This window comes from Maniola jurtina, chromosome 5 (assembly GCF_905333055.1).
Source record: "Maniola jurtina chromosome 5, ilManJurt1.1, whole genome shotgun sequence".
NCBI lineage: Eukaryota > Metazoa > Arthropoda > Insecta > Lepidoptera > Nymphalidae > Maniola > Maniola jurtina.
Genome location: NC_060033.1, coordinates 15,520,049 through 15,538,337, shown reverse-complemented (window position 1 = coordinate 15,538,337; position 18,289 = coordinate 15,520,049). Strand labels below are relative to the sequence as shown.

At 35.0% G+C, this 18,289-nt stretch overlaps 4 protein-coding genes across 4 annotated transcripts in view; 3 read left to right on the top strand and 1 right to left on the bottom strand.

Moving 5' to 3' along the window:
• The first annotated feature begins 3,682 nt into the window (after positions 1-3,682).
• LOC123865719 (oxidative stress-induced growth inhibitor 1-like) overlaps positions 3,683-18,289 on the top strand; it is a 47,090-nt gene continuing 32,483 nt past the window's right edge. Inside the window, exons 1-2 of the mRNA XM_045906932.1 lie at positions 3,683-3,694; positions 6,763-6,766. The gene's annotated coding sequence lies outside the window, so the exon portion shown is untranslated. The remainder of the gene's footprint in view (positions 3,695-6,762; positions 6,767-18,289) is intronic.
• On the bottom strand, positions 9,577-11,220 carry LOC123865722. Its single transcript, XM_045906936.1, has 3 exons — positions 11,065-11,220; positions 10,371-10,561; positions 9,577-10,072 (listed from the first exon to the last, which is right to left on the bottom strand). The coding sequence occupies exons 1-3, from the start codon at positions 11,068-11,070 to the stop codon at positions 9,616-9,618; spliced, it is 654 nt and encodes a 217-aa protein (XP_045762892.1). The 5' UTR covers positions 11,071-11,220; the 3' UTR covers positions 9,577-9,615.
• LOC123865721 (protein ecdysoneless homolog) lies at positions 13,463-15,038 on the top strand. Its single transcript, XM_045906935.1, has one exon. The coding sequence runs from the start codon at positions 13,571-13,573 to the stop codon at positions 14,987-14,989; it is 1,419 nt and encodes a 472-aa protein (XP_045762891.1). The 5' UTR covers positions 13,463-13,570; the 3' UTR covers positions 14,990-15,038.
• On the top strand, positions 15,953-18,256 carry LOC123865723 (kxDL motif-containing protein CG10681). The gene is made up of 3 exons (XM_045906937.1): positions 15,953-16,194; positions 16,613-16,786; positions 17,497-18,256. The coding sequence occupies exons 1-3, from the start codon at positions 16,055-16,057 to the stop codon at positions 17,798-17,800; spliced, it is 618 nt and encodes a 205-aa protein (XP_045762893.1). The 5' UTR covers positions 15,953-16,054; the 3' UTR covers positions 17,801-18,256.

The following is an 18,289-nucleotide window of genomic DNA, read 5'->3' as shown; positions in this document are numbered from 1 at the left end:
CTACTGAATGGATTTGGCTGAAATTTATCCTGGATTAGCACATAGGCTACTTTTTATCCCGGAAAATCAAAGAGTTCCTACGGGATTTTAAAAAACCGAAATCCACGCGGGCGAAGCCGCGGGCATCTTTTAGTATTTATTTATAGTTAAGAGCGTTAACGCATGAGCCTGGTTGGCAAGTTTAGGTATTTACCCGAGGTTCTTTGTTTGTTTCCGTGAACGGACGTACCGAGTTCAGTTTAGTTTATAACAAACCGTTTTGATCCTAGACGATTTTCAAACGGATTATTTTTTCAATATTTTTAAGTATGTGGTGTTAGTTTGTCGTTTTTTTTAAAACAGTGTACTGTCTTTATAGATTAAGTATGAGTGAATAAAACTTATAATTGTAGTCAGTACTTAATACTAATCTTTTATATACTTGTGTAAGTATAAGAGAGTCAAGAAATTATACAAAATTCAACTTTCCTTATACATATTTACGAAAATATGGTTCCAGGGTATCATGCACAGAATAAATAATTACACCTACTATATTAATTTTCACATATATATTTATAAAGGCTGGTAAAATAAATGTGAAATCCGTCTAAAATTTAAACAATCTTAAATATTTAATTTGCAATATTATCAAAAATATAATGCAATGCTACTAATACTCATAAAGACATTGAGCAATTTTTCTTATTTATGGTCCTTTACAATCTTTTCAAATTTTATTGTTAGTACTAAATCGTACTTACCGTAAGCGCAAAACAATGGACAGTACAGTGAAAGGGATTAACAGGTACAAAAATGCAGATGTTACACTTGAGTAGGTATTTATTCATCAAAAATAAGTGCACTGCTACGCGAGTCAGCTAGGGATACAAAAACAAAATAAGATAAAGTTCAAAACTGAAAGTACAAAAACCCACCAACTACTTTTAAAGACTTCACCGCAGATGATTGATTTATATTTGAATATGTATAAATCATTATATACATGTATTCGAAATTTTCATAGTAAGTGCTATGATTTGATATTGAACTCGATCCATCTATTTCAAGTTTATTTTTTCTTGATATACATTTCTTTTTCATGTCATGTGTAGGTAATACCAATTTCGATATACTTTTTGGATTTTGTAGGTTATATCTCTTACATTCGTTTTGATTATGATAAGTTCTTTTATGACATATCGGAAAATTTTATGACATATGACAATATAGTCTCTAACATACGGAATGGTAAAGCTAAGCCAAAGAGAGATCTCATTTATCAAAATTTAATGTGCAGTTTGGCAGTAATAAGTGAATTGATGAGTCGATAAACAAACAAACACGCAACACAACACGTGACAGGTTGTGATGGCAATCAAGGTAGGGACGCCCCGCACACCCACACAATCCGTGGGCTAATCCGGTGCGGGATAGCGCGGGTGACGTGCGAGTGTGCAGAACGTCCCCCGCCTCATACCTCGATTGCCATCTCGACCTGTCACGTACTATACATAGCTGCCGAAAACTCAGTCCTCCCTTAGTTGGATAAAGAATTGTTTTATTCAAAAATAAAACCATCATAAAGATCCACGAGGGATGACCACGTGCAAATGATAGTAATTATCCTATTGTTTCAGGTGTTATGCTAGAGTGTACAATGTATACAACCAAAATCTAAATACAAAATACCGTACTAATGCTGTAAAAGACAATAAACTAATGCTATTATGCAAATGCAAAAAAAGAAATCATAATGGAATACAAGAAACTGCGCTAATGCCATAAAAGGACGATGATTCATCAAAATTTTATTTAGCGGCTAGGACAAATAGCAAGGGTATTGGCATATAGCATTGTCAGCCGGTAATAACTGTAAAACTATAAGCCTTTAAGAATATTTAATTCTGAAAAGTTATAATTCTAGTCAATAACTAATTATACAAAATTCAACTTTCTGTTTATTTAAAAAACATGGTTTTCCTTATCACAAACAGTATAATGAAACCTTGAGTATTGAGTTTTACAAATTTATAAAAGCTTTTGAAATAAATGTGAAACCCATGTAGTTAAACAGTTAAAAATTTACTTTTTAGAAATTATTAAAAATATAGATCAATGCCACTGCTCTGATAGGCATTAATCTATTCTCTACCGAAATCGCGTTTTACAATCTTTTCAAATTTTGAAAATTAAATTATTCCCTTTCAATGAAAGGGAACAATAGATACCAATGCAGCTATTTGCTCGAGGCAATACTTATTTATTAACTAGCTGATGCCCGCAGCTTCACCCGCGTGGATTTAGGTTTTTAAAAATCCCGTGGGAACTTTTGATTTTCCAGGACAAAAGTAGCCTATCCGTAATAGCACGTCCCCGGGATGCAACGCATTTCTGTACCACGTAAAAACATCTAAACGGATGATCCTTTAAAAATCCCGAGGGATCACCAGGATTTAGGAATGCAATTCCTTACAGCATCATATAAACACAATTTAAAAACATACAAAAAGTTTTTATCTATCTTTAAGAAAAAATAGCGAGTATTAAAAATACCTAGTATTGAGAAGTGATAGTCGCACTACAATTTCAGGTAAATCGTAAATAATCCGATAACAATTGCTAAGCAAACAAGCGTTACGTCCGTTCTCGGAGAGGCCTCGGCCGGTACTGATTTCCTAGTTCAATTTACTATTGCTCGTTGCACGGTTTTGTAGTGTGTTTCAAGATTATTTTTTGGAAAAAAATATTAATTAAATTTAGATTTTTTTTTCTGTATATATTGCCAATATGTTCTACTTTAATGAGTACTTAGTTTTATTTATAAATGATGATAAATAACCCACCTAAATGACAGTTTTATGTGTCTGTAGTTTTATGAAATTATGACTTTTTTGTTTGAATTTTTATAATGTAAAAAATGCCAAACGAAAGATTTGGTTCTGTCATCTTATTAGTTCAGGACCTTTTCTTTGGTAAATATATTTCTTTGTGAGAATCAACCAAGTAACTTTTGATGTAGTGAACGTCAAAGATGACACGAAATCCAAAATTCAGTAATAGTCTTTTGGTATTTTAGGCAATAAAAGATAAACTATGAATAAATTGCAAAATGTTGTCTGTCAATTTAATAAAACAGGAAATATTCTACAAAGTAGTATATAAATGTTTTACATAAATGCAGTGTTTAATAAAATATAGGGGGGCAAAATAGCTTAAAAATAGCTCATACCGGTTCAACACTCTTAACAAGATAATGCCTGCAACTTCATCTGCGTGGATTTAGGTTTCTTTAAAATCCCGTGGGAACTCTTTGATTTTCTGGGTTAAAAAGTTGCCTATGTCCATTTCCGGGATGCAAGCTACCTCTGTATCAAATTTCAAATCCCGTGGAAACTGTTTGTTTTTCCGGGTTAAAAAGAAGCCTATCTCCTCCCTAGGATGTAAGTTAACGCTCTACCAAATTTCATTAAGAGTGTTGAACCGGTATGAGCTATTTTTAAGCTATTTTGCCCCCCTATATTTTATTAAACACTGCATTTATGTAAAACATTTATATACTACTTTGTAGAATATTTCCTGTTTTATTAAATTGACAGACAACATTTTGCAATTTATTCATAGTTTATCTTTTATTGCCTAAAATACCAAAAGACTATTACTGAATTTTGGATTTCGTGTCATCTTTGACGTTCACTACATCAAAAGTTACTTGGTTGATTCTCACAAAGAAATATATTTACCAAAGAAAAGGTCCTGAACTAATAAGATGACAGAACCAAATCTTTCGTTTGGCATTTTTTACATTATAAAAATTCAAACAAAAAAGTCATAATTTCATAAAACTACAGACACATAAAACTGTCATTTAGGTGGGTTATTTATCATCATTTATAAATAAAACTAAGTACTCATTAAAGTAGAACATATTGGCAATATATACAGAAAAAAAAATCTAAATTTAATTAATATTTTTTTCCAAAAAATAATCTTGAAACACACTACAAAACCGTGCAACGAGCAATAGTAAATTGAACTAGGAAATCAGTACCGGCCGAGGCCTCTCCGAGAACGGACGTAACGCTTGTTTGCTTAGCAATTGTTATCGGATTATTTACGATTTACCTGAAATTGTAGTGCGACTATCACTTCTCAATACTAGGTATTTTTAATACTCGCTATTTTTTCTTAAAGATAGATAAAAACTTTTTGTATGTTTTTAAATTGTGTTTATATGATGCTGTAAGGAATTGCATTCCTAAATCCTGGTGATCCCTCGGGATTTTTAAAGGATCATCCGTTTAGATGTTTTTACGTGGTACAGAAATGCGTTGCATCCCGGGGACGTGCTATTACGGATAGGCTACTTTTGTCCTGGAAAATCAAAAGTTCCCACGGGATTTTTAAAAACCTAAATCCACGCGGGTGAAGCTGCGGGCATCAGCTAGTTAATAAATAAGTATTGCCTCGAGCAAATAGCTGCATTGGTATCTATTGTTCCCTTTCATTGAAAGGGAATAATTTAATTTTCAAAATTTGAAAAGATTGTAAAACGCGATTTCGGTAGAGAATAGATTAATGCCTATCAGAGCAGTGGCATTGATCTATATTTTTAATAATTTCTAAAAAGTAAATTTTTAACTGTTTAACTACATGGGTTTCACATTTATTTCAAAAGCTTTTATAAATTTGTAAAACTCAATACTCAAGGTTTCATTATACTGTTTGTGATAAGGAAAACCATGTTTTTTAAATAAACAGAAAGTTGAATTTTGTATAATTAGTTATTGACTAGAATTATAACTTTTCAGAATTAAATATTCTTAAAGGCTTATAGTTTTACAGTTATTACCGGCTGACAATGCTATATGCCAATACCCTTGCTATTTGTCCTAGCCGCTAAATAAAATTTTGATGAATCATCGTCCTTTTATGGCATTAGCGCAGTTTCTTGTATTCCATTATGATTTCTTTTTTTGCATTTGCATAATAGCATTAGTTTATTGTCTTTTACAGCATTAGTACGGTATTTTGTATTTAGATTTTGGTTGTATACATTGTACACTCTAGCATAACACCTGAAACAATAGGATAATTACTATCATTTGCACGTGGTCATCCCTCGTGGATCTTTATGATGGTTTTATTTTTGAATAAAACAATTCTTTATCCAACTAAGGGAGGACTGAGTTTTCGGCAGCTATGTATAGTACGTGACAGGTCGAGATGGCAATCGAGGTATGAGGCGGGGGACGTTCTGCACACTCGCACGTCACCCGCGCTATCCCGCACCGGATTAGCCCACGGATTGTGTGGGTGTGCGGGGCGTCCCTACCTTGATTGCCATCACAACCTGTCACGTGTTGTGTTGCGTGTTTGTTTGTTTATCGACTCATCAATTCACTTATTACTGCCAAACTGCACATTAAATTTTGATAAATGAGATCTCTCTTTGGCTTAGCTTTACCATTCCGTATGTTAGAGACTATATTGTCATATGTCATAAAATTTTCCGATATGTCATAAAAGAACTTATCATAATCAAAACGAATGTAAGAGATATAACCTACAAAATCCAAAAAGTATATCGAAATTGGTATTACCTACACATGACATGAAAAAGAAATGTATATCAAGAAAAAATAAACTTGAAATAGATGGATCGAGTTCAATATCAAATCATAGCACTTACTATGAAAATTTCGAATACATGTATATAATGATTTATACATATTCAAATATAAATCAATCATCTGCGGTGAAGTCTTTAAAAGTAGTTGGTGGGTTTTTGTACTTTCAGTTTTGAACTTTATCTTATTTTGTTTTTGTATCCCTAGCTGACTCGCGTAGCAGTGCACTTATTTTTGATGAATAAATACCTACTCAAGTGTAACATCTGCATTTTTGTACCTGTTAATCCCTTTCACTGTACTGTCCATTGTTTTGCGCTTACGGTAAGTACGATTTAGTACTAACAATAAAATTTAAAAAGATTGTAAAGGACCATAAATAAGAAAAATTGCTCAATGTCTTTATGAGTATTAGTAGCATTGCATTATATTTTTGATAATATTGCAAATTAAATATTTAAGATTGTTTAAATTTTAGACGGATTTCACATTTATTTTACCAGCCTTTATAAATATATATGTGAAAATTAATATAGTAGGTGTAATTATTTATTCTGTGCATGATACCCTGGAACCATATTTTCGTAAATATGTATAAGGAAAGTTGAATTTTGTATAATTTCTTGACTCTCTTATACTTACACAAGTATATAAAAGATTAGTATTAAGTACTGACTACAATTATAAGTTTTATTCACTCATACTTAATCTATAAAGACAGTACACTGTTTTAAAAAAAACGACAAACTAACACCACATACTTAAAAATATTGAAAAAATAATCCGTTTGAAAATCGTCTAGGATCAAAACGGTTTGTTATAAACTAAACTGAACTCGGTACGTCCGTTCACGGAAACAAACAAAGAACCTCGGGTAAATACCTAAACTTGCCAACCAGGCTCATGCGTTAACGCTCTTAAAATCGGATAAACTGCTGGGCCGTGAAAAGCTAGCAGACAGACAGACAGACACACTTTCGCGTATTTTATAATATTAAGTATGGAGGATATGGATTAAAGTTAAGTATAATATTTGATTGTAGGTTCCGTAGGTTCGCTAAATTGGGGTGATTGATTATTTCGCCGAATTTCAGCATACATTTTCATTTAGACATTCAATCTGTAGGTTATTTGTTTGACGACTTGCGGTAAGCAATGTGGTCTTATTAGTGGGAAGTCCGGGGTTCGATTGCCGGCAGGGGTTTGGATTTTTTTTAATAATTTCTAAATCTCTAGTCTGGTCAGGTGGGAGGCTTCGGCCGAGGCTAGTTACCACCGGGTGGTTCCGGTGTGATGCCATGTAGAAACCAAAGCGTTCCTGTATGATGCCGTGTATAAACCAAAGGGGTTTATGGGTTTGATAAAAACTGCCATACCTCTTCTTATACCCCTACTTCCAGGTTAACTCGCTTCAATCTTAGTTTGCATCATCACTTACCACCAGGTGAGATTTGCAGTCAGGGGCTAACTTGTATCAGAATAAAAATAAAAAACTTCCAATGTAATAGGCAGACAGATAGACAGATAACTGACAGACAAGTGGTTCTCAAAGTGGGCCTCATTTTGAATTAAAATATTATCAGTTATCATGAACTACTAGTTACGTACGATGGATAGGTATTTATTGTAGAGTAGGAACCCTTTAGTAAGGTCTGACACAGATTTTAGATTCAAAACCGCAAATGCATTTGGTAGAGTTACAGCCAGTTACAGCTCGCTGAAAAAAATGCAAATGGCGGCGTGTGGTGACGTCACGTGCGCGGCGCGTGCTCTGATGTCGTTATAATGGCCGCGGCGATCGTGTTTTATTTCGTCTCCAGATTCCCCCCGCAGCTGGTGCTGCTGTGTTGATAAAAACGGCAATGGTGATATTTTTGTTTGATACTTCGTTACGTGTTTAAAGAGTTAGTTTGCTAGTAGACTACTAATATCGTTAAGGACAAACCTATCTCATAATAAAAAACCGGCCAAGTGGAAGTCAGTCATACCCATAGATATGTAGTCATATCCCTTTGGTTATCTAACAACTAACCAAAAGGTGCCCACGCTTTCGAACTGAATTGCAGCTGAACTGCGCGTCGCGGCAGCGCCCCGCAGGATATTCTCTGCGCGTACGTCACTGTCGCGCGTCGCAGCTGGAGAGAATATTGTGCGGGGCGCTGCCGCGACGCGCAGTTCAGCTGCAGTTCAGTTTGAGTGCGTGGGCACCTTTAATTTTGGAGCGCCAATGGTTTTATCTATACTGACCTTCAATTGATTTTGGAGCCCCAGCTGAGCTACTGACCTTTCAATTTTGACGAAATTTGGCACTGTTGGAAAGTTAAAGAGATCCTGCGGCATTTATAAAAAATAAAATCCACGCGGATGAAGTGAAAAAAGAAATGAAATAAATGAAAATTGCAATCAATGAAATGAAATGAAATGAAAAAGTGCAGTAGATGATGTGAAGATTCTAACGATACCCCATACATTCCAATGTGGTCTGTTATTTGGTTATGTTATGGTGGAATAATAAAACTCACATACATATTACATACACTCCTTTTTTGGGCAGTAAAAAATGTAAAACCGCAATAAAACACGATTGCCGCGGCAATTACAATAACATCAGAGCAGAGCCCGCGACAGCTGCGAGCGGACGTGACGTCACATGCTGCCATTACTGTTTGGATTTTTCAATTTTCATAGATTGACGACCTCCCTAACGTAGTGGTGAGCTTCAGAGCTCGTGTATGGGAGTTCCTTTATTTCACCACTATCAACAAAAAAAAAAAAAGGTGATGCCCGGGACTTCATCCGCGTAGATGTAGATTTTTTTTAAATTCAGTGGGGACTCTTACTCTTACACCGGGATAAAAAGTATCCGCAGTCGATTTCCGGTACGTAAGCTACCTCTGTAACTTATATAAATCGGCTATTAGACCCTTAAACACCCATTAGGAACTCTTTGATTTTCCGGGATAAAAAGTTGCTTTTGTGCGTCCCCGGGATGTAAACTAACTCTGTGCCAAATTTCATCGAAATCGGTTAAGCTGTTGGGCCGTGAAGAGTTAGCAAACTATTGGGCCGTGAAAAATTAGCAGACAGACAGACCGACAGACACACTTTCGCATTTATAATAGACTAGCTGATGCCCGCAGCTTCGCCCGCGTGGATTGGTCAGATCCCCTGCAGCATCAGGATTGAGGAGTTGGACTCCAAATTTTTTATGAAACAATGTCGCAAAGTTCCTCTATCGATTAAAAAAGAAATGACGCAAATCGGTTCAGAAATCTCGGAGATTTCGGTGTACATAGGTAGAAAAACACAACTCCCTTTTTGAAAGTCGGTTAAAAAAGTAGCCTATTTTACGCCCTGGTCAATCCTCTACTTGCCTGTGAAAGTCCCGTCAAAATCAGTTCAGCCGTTCCAAAGATTAGCCTTTTCAAACAGACAGACAGACAGACAGACAGACAGACAGACAGACAGACAGACAGACAGACAGACAGACAGACAGACAGACAGACAGACAGACAGACAGACAAAAATTTTAATAACGTGTGATTCAGTTATGGTATCGTTCAAATAACCATATGAGCTTAATATGAGGTAGTTATTTCGAAATTACAGACAGACACTCCAATTTTATTTATTAGTATAGATATTAGTATGGGTAACTTATAAATGCCTCAACAGGTTATAGTATGTCAATATGGTATATCGTTAGAATTATCATACCAAGTGACACTGGCTATTTTTTTTTTTTTAATTCAGTATAGGAGCTGTTTTTTTGACGACCTCCCTGGCGCAGTGGTAAGCGCTGTGGTCTTGTTAGTAAGAGGTCCAGGGTTCGGTTCCCGGCAGGGAATTGGAATTTTATAATTTCTAAATATACGGTCTGGTCTTTATCAAAACAAAACAGGATGTGAGATAGATAGGGATATGTAGGGTAGACCTACTTAGTTTTTCTTTGAATTTTATAAAAAATAACAAACGAACTCTCTCTTTTTTTAACGAATCAGTTCATTTAATTTACAGGCGCTTGCAAAAACCCTTCAATCTTCATATCAACGGGGAACGCGTAGTGAAACAATATTTCTTTCTCGGGATCCATCGCCATCCGCCGAGTTTGATTTGTCCCATGCAACTTATTGACAATATCTTGCAAACGATTTTGTCTTCGTACATAATCATTTTCATCATCATTAAAATCCTGAACGTGGTCAAATGCTCTAAGGTTGGTATTAAAGTCTTCCCCATCACCTTCGCTATTCATATCGTCATGATACGCAAACTCCTCATTCCGTCGCATGCCTCTAATCTTGTGTATAACCGTATTAGCGAGATTGTTGACATGGTCTTCAAGTTTATTCTTTATTCTGTTTCTTAAAATACTTCTCCCAGTTTCGGTATTCAGTAATTTAGGCCATGGAAGATCGTTTTCGTTTGCTTTATAATATTTCTTTTTGTCTCGTGGTTTAGACCTGTAAATGTCAATCTAATCAATCATCGCTCACTGAGCATGGATCTCCTCTCAGAATGAGAAGGGGTTCGGCCATAGAAAACCCTGGCTAAGTGCGGATCGGCAGGCTATACACATATTCTAAAACATTTTGGAGAACCCCCAGGCATGCAGGTTTCCTCGAGATATTTTCCTTCACCGTTGCTTAAATCGCACTAAAGTAAGTGGTGCGTGCCCGGGATTGAACCTAAAACCATCCGAATAGGAGGCTAACATCCTAACCACTAGGCTATCACCACTCTTTAAATTGTATAACATACCTTCGTCTAAATTCTTCAGACTGCGAGTCTAGATTAGGTTTAAAATGCTTCTTTTCTTGTCGGATGAGGTTGGTGATGTCAAACCTGTCGTTGCCTTCGCCGAACCTGACGTCGGGGCGCAGGCCGGTTTGAATAGCGTATTGGCACAACGCTGGAGTGACGATGGTAACCAGAAATATGATCATGAGTTTCTAAAAGAAAAAACTTAATTAATCGCAAAAAAAAACTTTTTGCCATCCAGTGTTATATTATTTGAGAGCCAATTTATTAATATTTTTACCACGAAGCGCAAGAGTTACCAACCTCACCTACTACTACTATACTATAAATAAGAATAGTATTGCGTGTTTAAGTACTATCCAACACACTAGTTTCACCTTTCACCAAAGGTTGCCTGGTAGAGATCGATTTGAGCAATAAGGCCGCGTTTGCATACAACTGTTTTTAGTGGTGGGCAGTGATAGTGGTGGATATTGGCCGTTGGAGCCGGGAAGGCCTAGAGTAAGAGTGAAGATCGCGTATAGTGCGAGCGTAGGGCGTTCTCCCAGCACGATGGATCGGCGATATAAACAGGATGGCGGGAAGTAGATGAGGAAAGTTGAGGATCGAATGTGGTGCCGCGAATTGAGAAGGCCCATGTCCAGCAGTGAATGATGATGATGATGATGAACAGTAAAATTAAATTTTATCATACCATCATTGCGACATCTTTACTTTTTAGAAATTGCAAATATTAAATTATTCTAGGTTTTTTGTAATTATGCAGAATATTGGATAAGTATTACTACTGTGTTTAATTTTAAGCGATGCTTTGATAACAATAATTAAACCAACAGTCATAAATCGTGATAAAATAACCATAAAAAGCAAGCTTCATTTGATGATTTAAGTGATAAAAATATACATTTCACATCTCTTGATTTCATTTCATAATTTTCCAGTCTTTTTAGCAAGACGAGATGAGAAGAGTGAAACAAGGATGTCTTTAAGATTTCGTCCAGCTTTGTCTGTCACAACTATTTTAAAAATAAATTATAAAAAACTATATTAAACTAAGGCTGTAGGGTAATTAGAATATAGGGTAATTAGAATAAATTAACTAATATATTTTTAATTACAACACTAATATTAATTTATAGATGTAACTATGTAGTAAAGTATAATTAATAATATGTGGTTGACGTCGTGGGTAGCACGTATAGTATTACTATTTTATATTATTACTGTTTTTTTCCCAAGCACTGCGTGCTACCGTTTGTTGATCCAAAAAAAAAAAAAAAAAAATTTAGTTTTTTTATAATTTAGCAGATAAAGAGACCTGTTATCGTTACATAGAGCCGCTTGGCATTCAAATTTTGGTAAACAAAACAAGATAAAATAAAAAGCGAGAGTTGGAAAATTTTAAAATCAATTTGAGGTTTCTAACCCCCAACCCAAAAAGAGGGGTGCTATAAGTTTGACGTGTGTATCTGTGTATCTGTCTGTGGCATCGTAGCTCCTAAACTAATGAACCGATTTTAATTTAGTTTTTTTTTTCTGTTTGAAAGGTGGTTTGATCAAGAGTGTTCTTAGCTATATTCCAAAAAAATCGGTTCAGCCATTTGAAAGTTATCAGCTCTTTTCTAGTTACTGTAACCTTCACTTGTCGGGGGTGTTATAAATTTTTAATTTATACTTGTTAGACAGTGATATTATGTGCATTTCAGACAGAATTTTCAACGTTATAAATTCAACACTAAACATTGTTCAGTTATTGCGCGGGAAAAAATCAAAATGGCTCCCCGCGACGTCACGTACGTGGCAGATGACGCGTGCTTGCTGATGCCGGTATAATCTGTAATCGCCGCAGCATTGCGCTCGTTTTATTTCCAGCCTTCCAGCCATCTGGTTTCTGCTCCATTGATAAAAACCATCACTGTTTTATGTTCAAGAAAATCGCGAAGTTCTCGCCGTAGTAGCACGGTAATATTATGTATCAGTATTCCAACTTCATACAAACGGACGAAACGCGAGCTATACCTACGCATCTCGATGTCGGCAGGCGCTCGACATGCAGACGGTCGCGACTGTGCCGCAGTGACGAACGGGCGGTGTTTTGTTTTTCTAACAATAACCGTGCGATTTTTTCGTTGTATGTGAAACCAGATCAAAGAAGCCACAATTTCAGCTACGAATGTCGGTATTTAAGTTACCGGGACTGCAATAAGATTAATTCGCAAACTTTTTTGATTGTACCCAGCGTTGATTTTGTGGAATATATAGAAAAAATGGAGAAAATATTCCGAACTTCAATTAAAACCAAATATATAAATTGTAAAGTAGCTGCAGGTATCTATCTATAACCAAGTAAAAGATATTCCTTTTTCTTCATCTTGTCCATGTTTCCCAAGACAACTTTTAATTAAAAGCTTTATACTAGAATTAAAATTTTTTTACTATTCGGTCTCAAATGTATAAGACCGATTTGTTATACAATCATAAACATGGTTTTTTAATTAAATCTACCAATCAAAAAACAACACGCATTTTTATTGGGCATTTCCTATGCAATTCACAAAGTATTTTACTTGTTTATATAAAAAAGTATATTTACAATCACAAAACTAGATGGAAACACAAAGTAGGCAAAAATTAAAATGCTGGAGGCGGGCAGCCCTATCGCATGTTTACGTACCGCGCAGCTGTAGGTATTTATTTCAAAGATACGGCCGAGTTAGAATACTGTACAGATAATATTACCGTGGTAGTAGGTAACTATAAGTAGTAGGTACCTATCTGAACTATGAGTAATATGTCTAAACTTTATCAAAGTTACTAATTACTGACCCACCCTACTTCGATCGGGTAAAATATCTGAAAATCTTTAATTACAGAGAATGTACGATACGTTATGGAGAAAATTTACCTAGGTATTATGCAATATTTCAAGAATATGTTTGCATATCTATCATTTTATTAAATAATACTTAGGTAGGTAACTACCTACATTTTTCAATTATTATCATCTTTCATGTCAATGTTCATTGTTCATGCAAGATAACATAATCAACTTTATTAATGTTCTAGCAACAATTTCACGCCTGGTTTAACATCTTTTTATTAAGTACCTACGTACAAACTGCAACGGCAAAACATATCTCATTTCTGTTTTAACTTTGGCTAGCCATATCATTAGTTTTAGTTTCTTTCAATTTCAAAATATGACTAAAAGACTTTTCCAAATTTTGTCTCTCATAGCCATTTTTGCTGTAAACGGTATCAAAAGCGATGATACCATAAAAGCTTTGAGGAAAATACTTAAAGAATTGAATGCACCAACTGAAGACAATGATGAAGGGAATCATAATTCCAAAATAGTATACCTTCCAAGTCACTACAAGCACGCGCAGGCTAAATTTAAAGGTGGTAAAAGTGCTCCTAACCTCATGAATATACAGACGATGAACTTGTTTTTAAAACCTAAAAGACAGCGAAGTGAAGCTGATGTAAAGAAGTTCCTACGATTAGATGCTGAAAACAGATGCAAGGCTACTGGTAGGTGTGGATGCTCTGGAGCTAGATGCGGTCATAATAAGGAAGAAGATTTGACGTATGAGGTAGATAGAGTACTTAATGAAGTCAACAAACAACTAGCTAGAGAGGATGATAAAACCAGATATGATAGGGATATCGTCAATTTAGAAAAGAGGGATGAGGATAGAAATAGGGATATAGATGAAAACCATCAACAAAGGGACAGAGATAATGAAGATAGAATTAAAAATGATGGCAAGTATTTTGATGATGTCGAAGAAACAAAACATACTAGAGACAATGACGAATATGATGATGAAAGAGACAGCAAAAATAGAGTTGATAGAGAGAATTTGTTAAACAGCAAGAGGATCAAAATTAACGATAATCTTGACGTAGTGATACTGGATAAATCAGATTTAGATCTACTTCTTAGAAATGAGGATTTTCTTGATCCCACTAGAAAAGATGTTGACAAAGATGGCGAGGATAAAGAAATGTTCCAGAAAGTTCTTAAAGGATTAAAAAAATTCGCCAATGCTGAAGATAAAGCAAGCGAAAGATCCAAGAATGTTGTTACACCAGAAGAATTTTTTGGACATTATGAAACTATTAAACAGCTAGTAGTAGCAAAGGTGTTTGATTATGTAAAAGATAAAAAGCTATCCAGTTTTCTAAAGCTCAAACATATTTCGCCATACCAAAGAAGCAAACTGCGAAGTATTAAACTGAAATACAAACGCGGGGAAATGAAGGACGATGCTATAGAGGAAGAAATTGTAAACATTATTTTCGGACAGCAAAGTAACATGAAAATAGTTTCGCAGACTGAAAATGATAACAAAATTTTCGTCCCCAAGTGGTTGTATGATAAAATACTTAGTTACAAGAATAGCATTAACAATAATCTAAGAACTCAGAATGCTCAAAAGCGTATTCTACCATTAACCTTACAACAAAAAGAGAGGCTCAATAAAAAAAGCTTAGTAGAACAGGGAAAAACTATTCCGAAATTAGTGTGGCGAAAAAATGCGGGCCATGATCTTCAGAAATTCGGAATACCTTTCGATTTGGATGTTCACGGGTTAGCTCAAATGGCGGTATAGAATTTTCAGAAGCTAATAAATAAATTATGTATAAGTACCTACATACCTAGTTAATGTTATTTAAATATTTTATGAAAAACTACTTATTTAAAAATACCTCAATAAATTCACACGGGATATTTTTTTAATATTGTGGGAACCTTTGATTTTTCTGGGACAAAATATACCTACCCTATTCCATCTCGTGTACAAAATTTTGTTCAAATCTCTAAAAGACAGACGCACACACCTTTGAATTTCTAATATTAGTATGGATTCATTTCGAAGCAGTGGTAGCTTAGTGGTTAAGATGTCGTCGGCCGCTTAGTCGGGGAGTCCGAGGTTCGATCCCGGACTCGCACCTTTAATTTTTCGGAGTAGGTAACCTATTTGCGTTTTAAGCAATTAAAAATATCACTTGCTATAATGGTGAAGTAAACAACGTATGGTTTCCGCTTGCCTGAGAGTTCTCCATAATGTTCTCAAAAGTGCGCGAAGTCTAGAATATCTATGATGTAAGAAATCATAGATTAATATTATAGGAACCTTAATTATTATTAATTATTACAAAATATGAATCAGGTTGTACAGATATTTAACGTACGACGGATGTTGCTGGATATATAGCGCCGTGTTCTCTACCAGGGTAGTAAGAAAAACAAAAGAAATGAACACTAAAAAATATATATTATTAAGTATTCAATATTTTTAAGTAACAATTTTGGAAGCTACCATGCAATACTGCGAGCTACAAGCAACTGACGAATTACTACGCTACGCCTCGCACGGCGTAGCTCGAAAATGCTTACTCACTAGAGCCTCTACAAGGTAATGTAAAATTAGTCGAATTTCGAAGTAAATGCCGATCCCCGAAGAAGATTACTAGAATCGATATTTAAAAATCATATAATATCAGTCTTACCGATTCCACATCACTAGTGCTAAGTGTCAATGTCTATTTGACATTATAACATGGGCATTTGTCAGTGTCAATTTTGATTTTTGTTTTCATCTTGATCTTGCAGTCTTGTTGTTGTGGGCAAAATTTCCCTTATTTTTGAATTTTACTAATTTTACCTAGTAAAAATGGCCAATGATACCCCAGAGAGCGATTTCTCGATAGAATGCTTTCAGAACTACTCGGCTCCAGAGGTATTTGTCCAGGGCCTGGCCGGGATGGTGGATCAAACTGATGTTGAAGTAATCATTCGAGCGCAGAAAACCATGTACGTTTCATTCGATTTACTTAGCTTTGTGGACTAGTCAATAACATCTCTCACATTCGTTATTCCCTCTGCTTCCATACTGTTTGACTATGTTTCATTATTTTCACAAAACTTCAAATAATTAACTATTAACATGACTATCTATTTACTATTTAACCCTTGTTAAAATGTCCACATTAGTTTAGCTACCGTTTAAACTGCTTGATCTACAAAATTAAGATATTGCCTATAATCTAGACCCTCTTCTGGAGGTTACCCCCTACAAGCGAACTTCAAACTATAGAAAAAAGTTTTATTTTGCCTTAGTTAAATAACAAATGAATGCACAGTGCAAAATTATACTATACATATAATAAATAGTAGGTAGGTAAATACAATACTTTATACACCCTCACCTTATGTAATTGGCATCTTGCAGGCTACAAAGGTTTGAGAAGACAACAGAAATGCTGACCAACTGCAACCAGCTGTCAGCTAGCCGTCTCCGGGCTGCCTCGGTGGAGTTCAAGAAGCACACGCAACTCTTGCTAGACATGAAGAAGGACCTGGAGTTCATATTCAAGAAGATCAGAGCTATTAAGACTAAGCTAAGGTAATAAATATTGAAGTAAAAAAACTTAGGTATGACATGAGATGAGAGTAACTCTCACACATCACTTCCTCTAAAAATGGCAACCAAACAGAATACCTGTTTCAAAATCTATATTTTATATTTGGGATGTTTTCAGTGATAGTGTGATAATATTATCTTGGGTGTTTGTTAATACCAAGTAGTTAGTGCCATAGAAAAGCTTTGTTTTACCAACTCATTTGCAAAACTATAATAATTTCTCTTAGGACTTATTTTTAATTTTCAACTGCACATAAACTAATATTTTTGTCTATGACATTTTGGTAGATTTTGGACAACCAATGTTTAAATTTCTACTGGTGCAAGAATTGGTAAAATCGGTTCAGTAGTTCCCGAGATTACATCCTACAAACAAACTTACAAATTTTACCTCTTTGTTTATTACAAAAGTACAAAAGTATAGATAAAATTGGTATTATAGTGTGTTTCAACGAATAGTACCTATGGCGTTATGTTGGCTCCCCTGTCTGTTGGGTGGTCATTGGCACCATATTGGCATGAGAAGACACTTCATTTCATTCATTCAGGAAAATCAAATGAAAATAAATAAAATGTGTGTCTTCTTATGCAAATATGGTGCCAATGTCTTGGACAGACAGGGGAGCCAACATAACGCCATAGGTACTATTCATTGAAACGCACTATACCATAAAAATATTTTATGATTCCAGCACACAATACCCAGAAGCATACAAACTAGCAGCAGCCCAAGCAGTCATAAAAAAACCAGTTGAAGAAGAGGAAGAGTTCCCTTCCGAAACCCAAATAGAATCAAAAATGGTTGCAACTGTCTCTACAGAAACTTTGAAACCGACAACCAGCGAGGAAAAGAAACCAAAGAAGAAGACAGATAAAATAGATTCAGAAGTACAACCCAAGGAATCTTCTAGAAGTGTTAAGAAGGTTAAAAGTAGTAGTTCTTCTGAAACAGAAAGTGCTAGTTCTGGTGATGAAAGTAGTACAGATACTGGTTGATTTTAGTAAAGTTAGATATTTTTGAAAGTTCACATTATATTTATACATCTACTTTTAAAATTATTATAATTAAGTAAAGTGATGAGACTAGGGCAGTATGACCTAACCTAAGGGAAATTTTGTAAAAAAAAATGTAGGCATAAAGGACTATGGGTAAAAAGGCCTCAGAATAGCTACTTGGTATAATAATCTTCTTTATTATCTAACATTGTTGTTATAAATCTAAGTGGCTGCAGTGAGGAATATTTTGCTCATTGCTCTTTAGAACCACCATGTTAAATCAATGGATTTGATCTCAAATTATGTTTTATTTTGCTTTATAATATTTTTGTCATAATAAGTTTGTAAGTATTGAATCTACTAATCAATTCTAAGCATTCCTACTTAAAACTTAACAGTTCCCTGTCGATGTAATGTATTATTTTAAGTAGGTTACAAATAAACTTTTAAATTATTTGTTAACTCTTTATTTTACAGTCCCAAGTTTCT

What these genes read in the sequence shown, in the direction of transcription:
- LOC123865723 (XM_045906937.1), top strand. Translation starts at nt 16,055, where the DNA reads ATGGCCAATGATACCCCAGAGAGCGATTTCTCGATAGAATGCTTTCAG. An exon ending in ATTCGAGCGCAGAAAACCAT is followed by an intron (nt 16,195 to 16,612) that starts GTACGTTTCATT and finishes GGCATCTTGCAG; the next exon opens with GCTACAAAGGTTTGAGAAGA. An exon ending in GCTATTAAGACTAAGCTAAG is followed by an intron (nt 16,787 to 17,496) that starts GTAATAAATATT and finishes TTATGATTCCAG; the next exon opens with CACACAATACCCAGAAGCAT.
- LOC123865722 (XM_045906936.1), bottom strand. An exon ending in TCTGAAGAATTTAGACGAAG is followed by an intron (nt 10,073 to 10,370) that starts GTATGTTATACA and finishes TGACATTTACAG; the next exon opens with GTCTAAACCACGAGACAAAA.
- LOC123865721 (XM_045906935.1), top strand. Translation starts at nt 13,571, where the DNA reads ATGACTAAAAGACTTTTCCAAATTTTGTCTCTCATAGCCATTTTTGCT.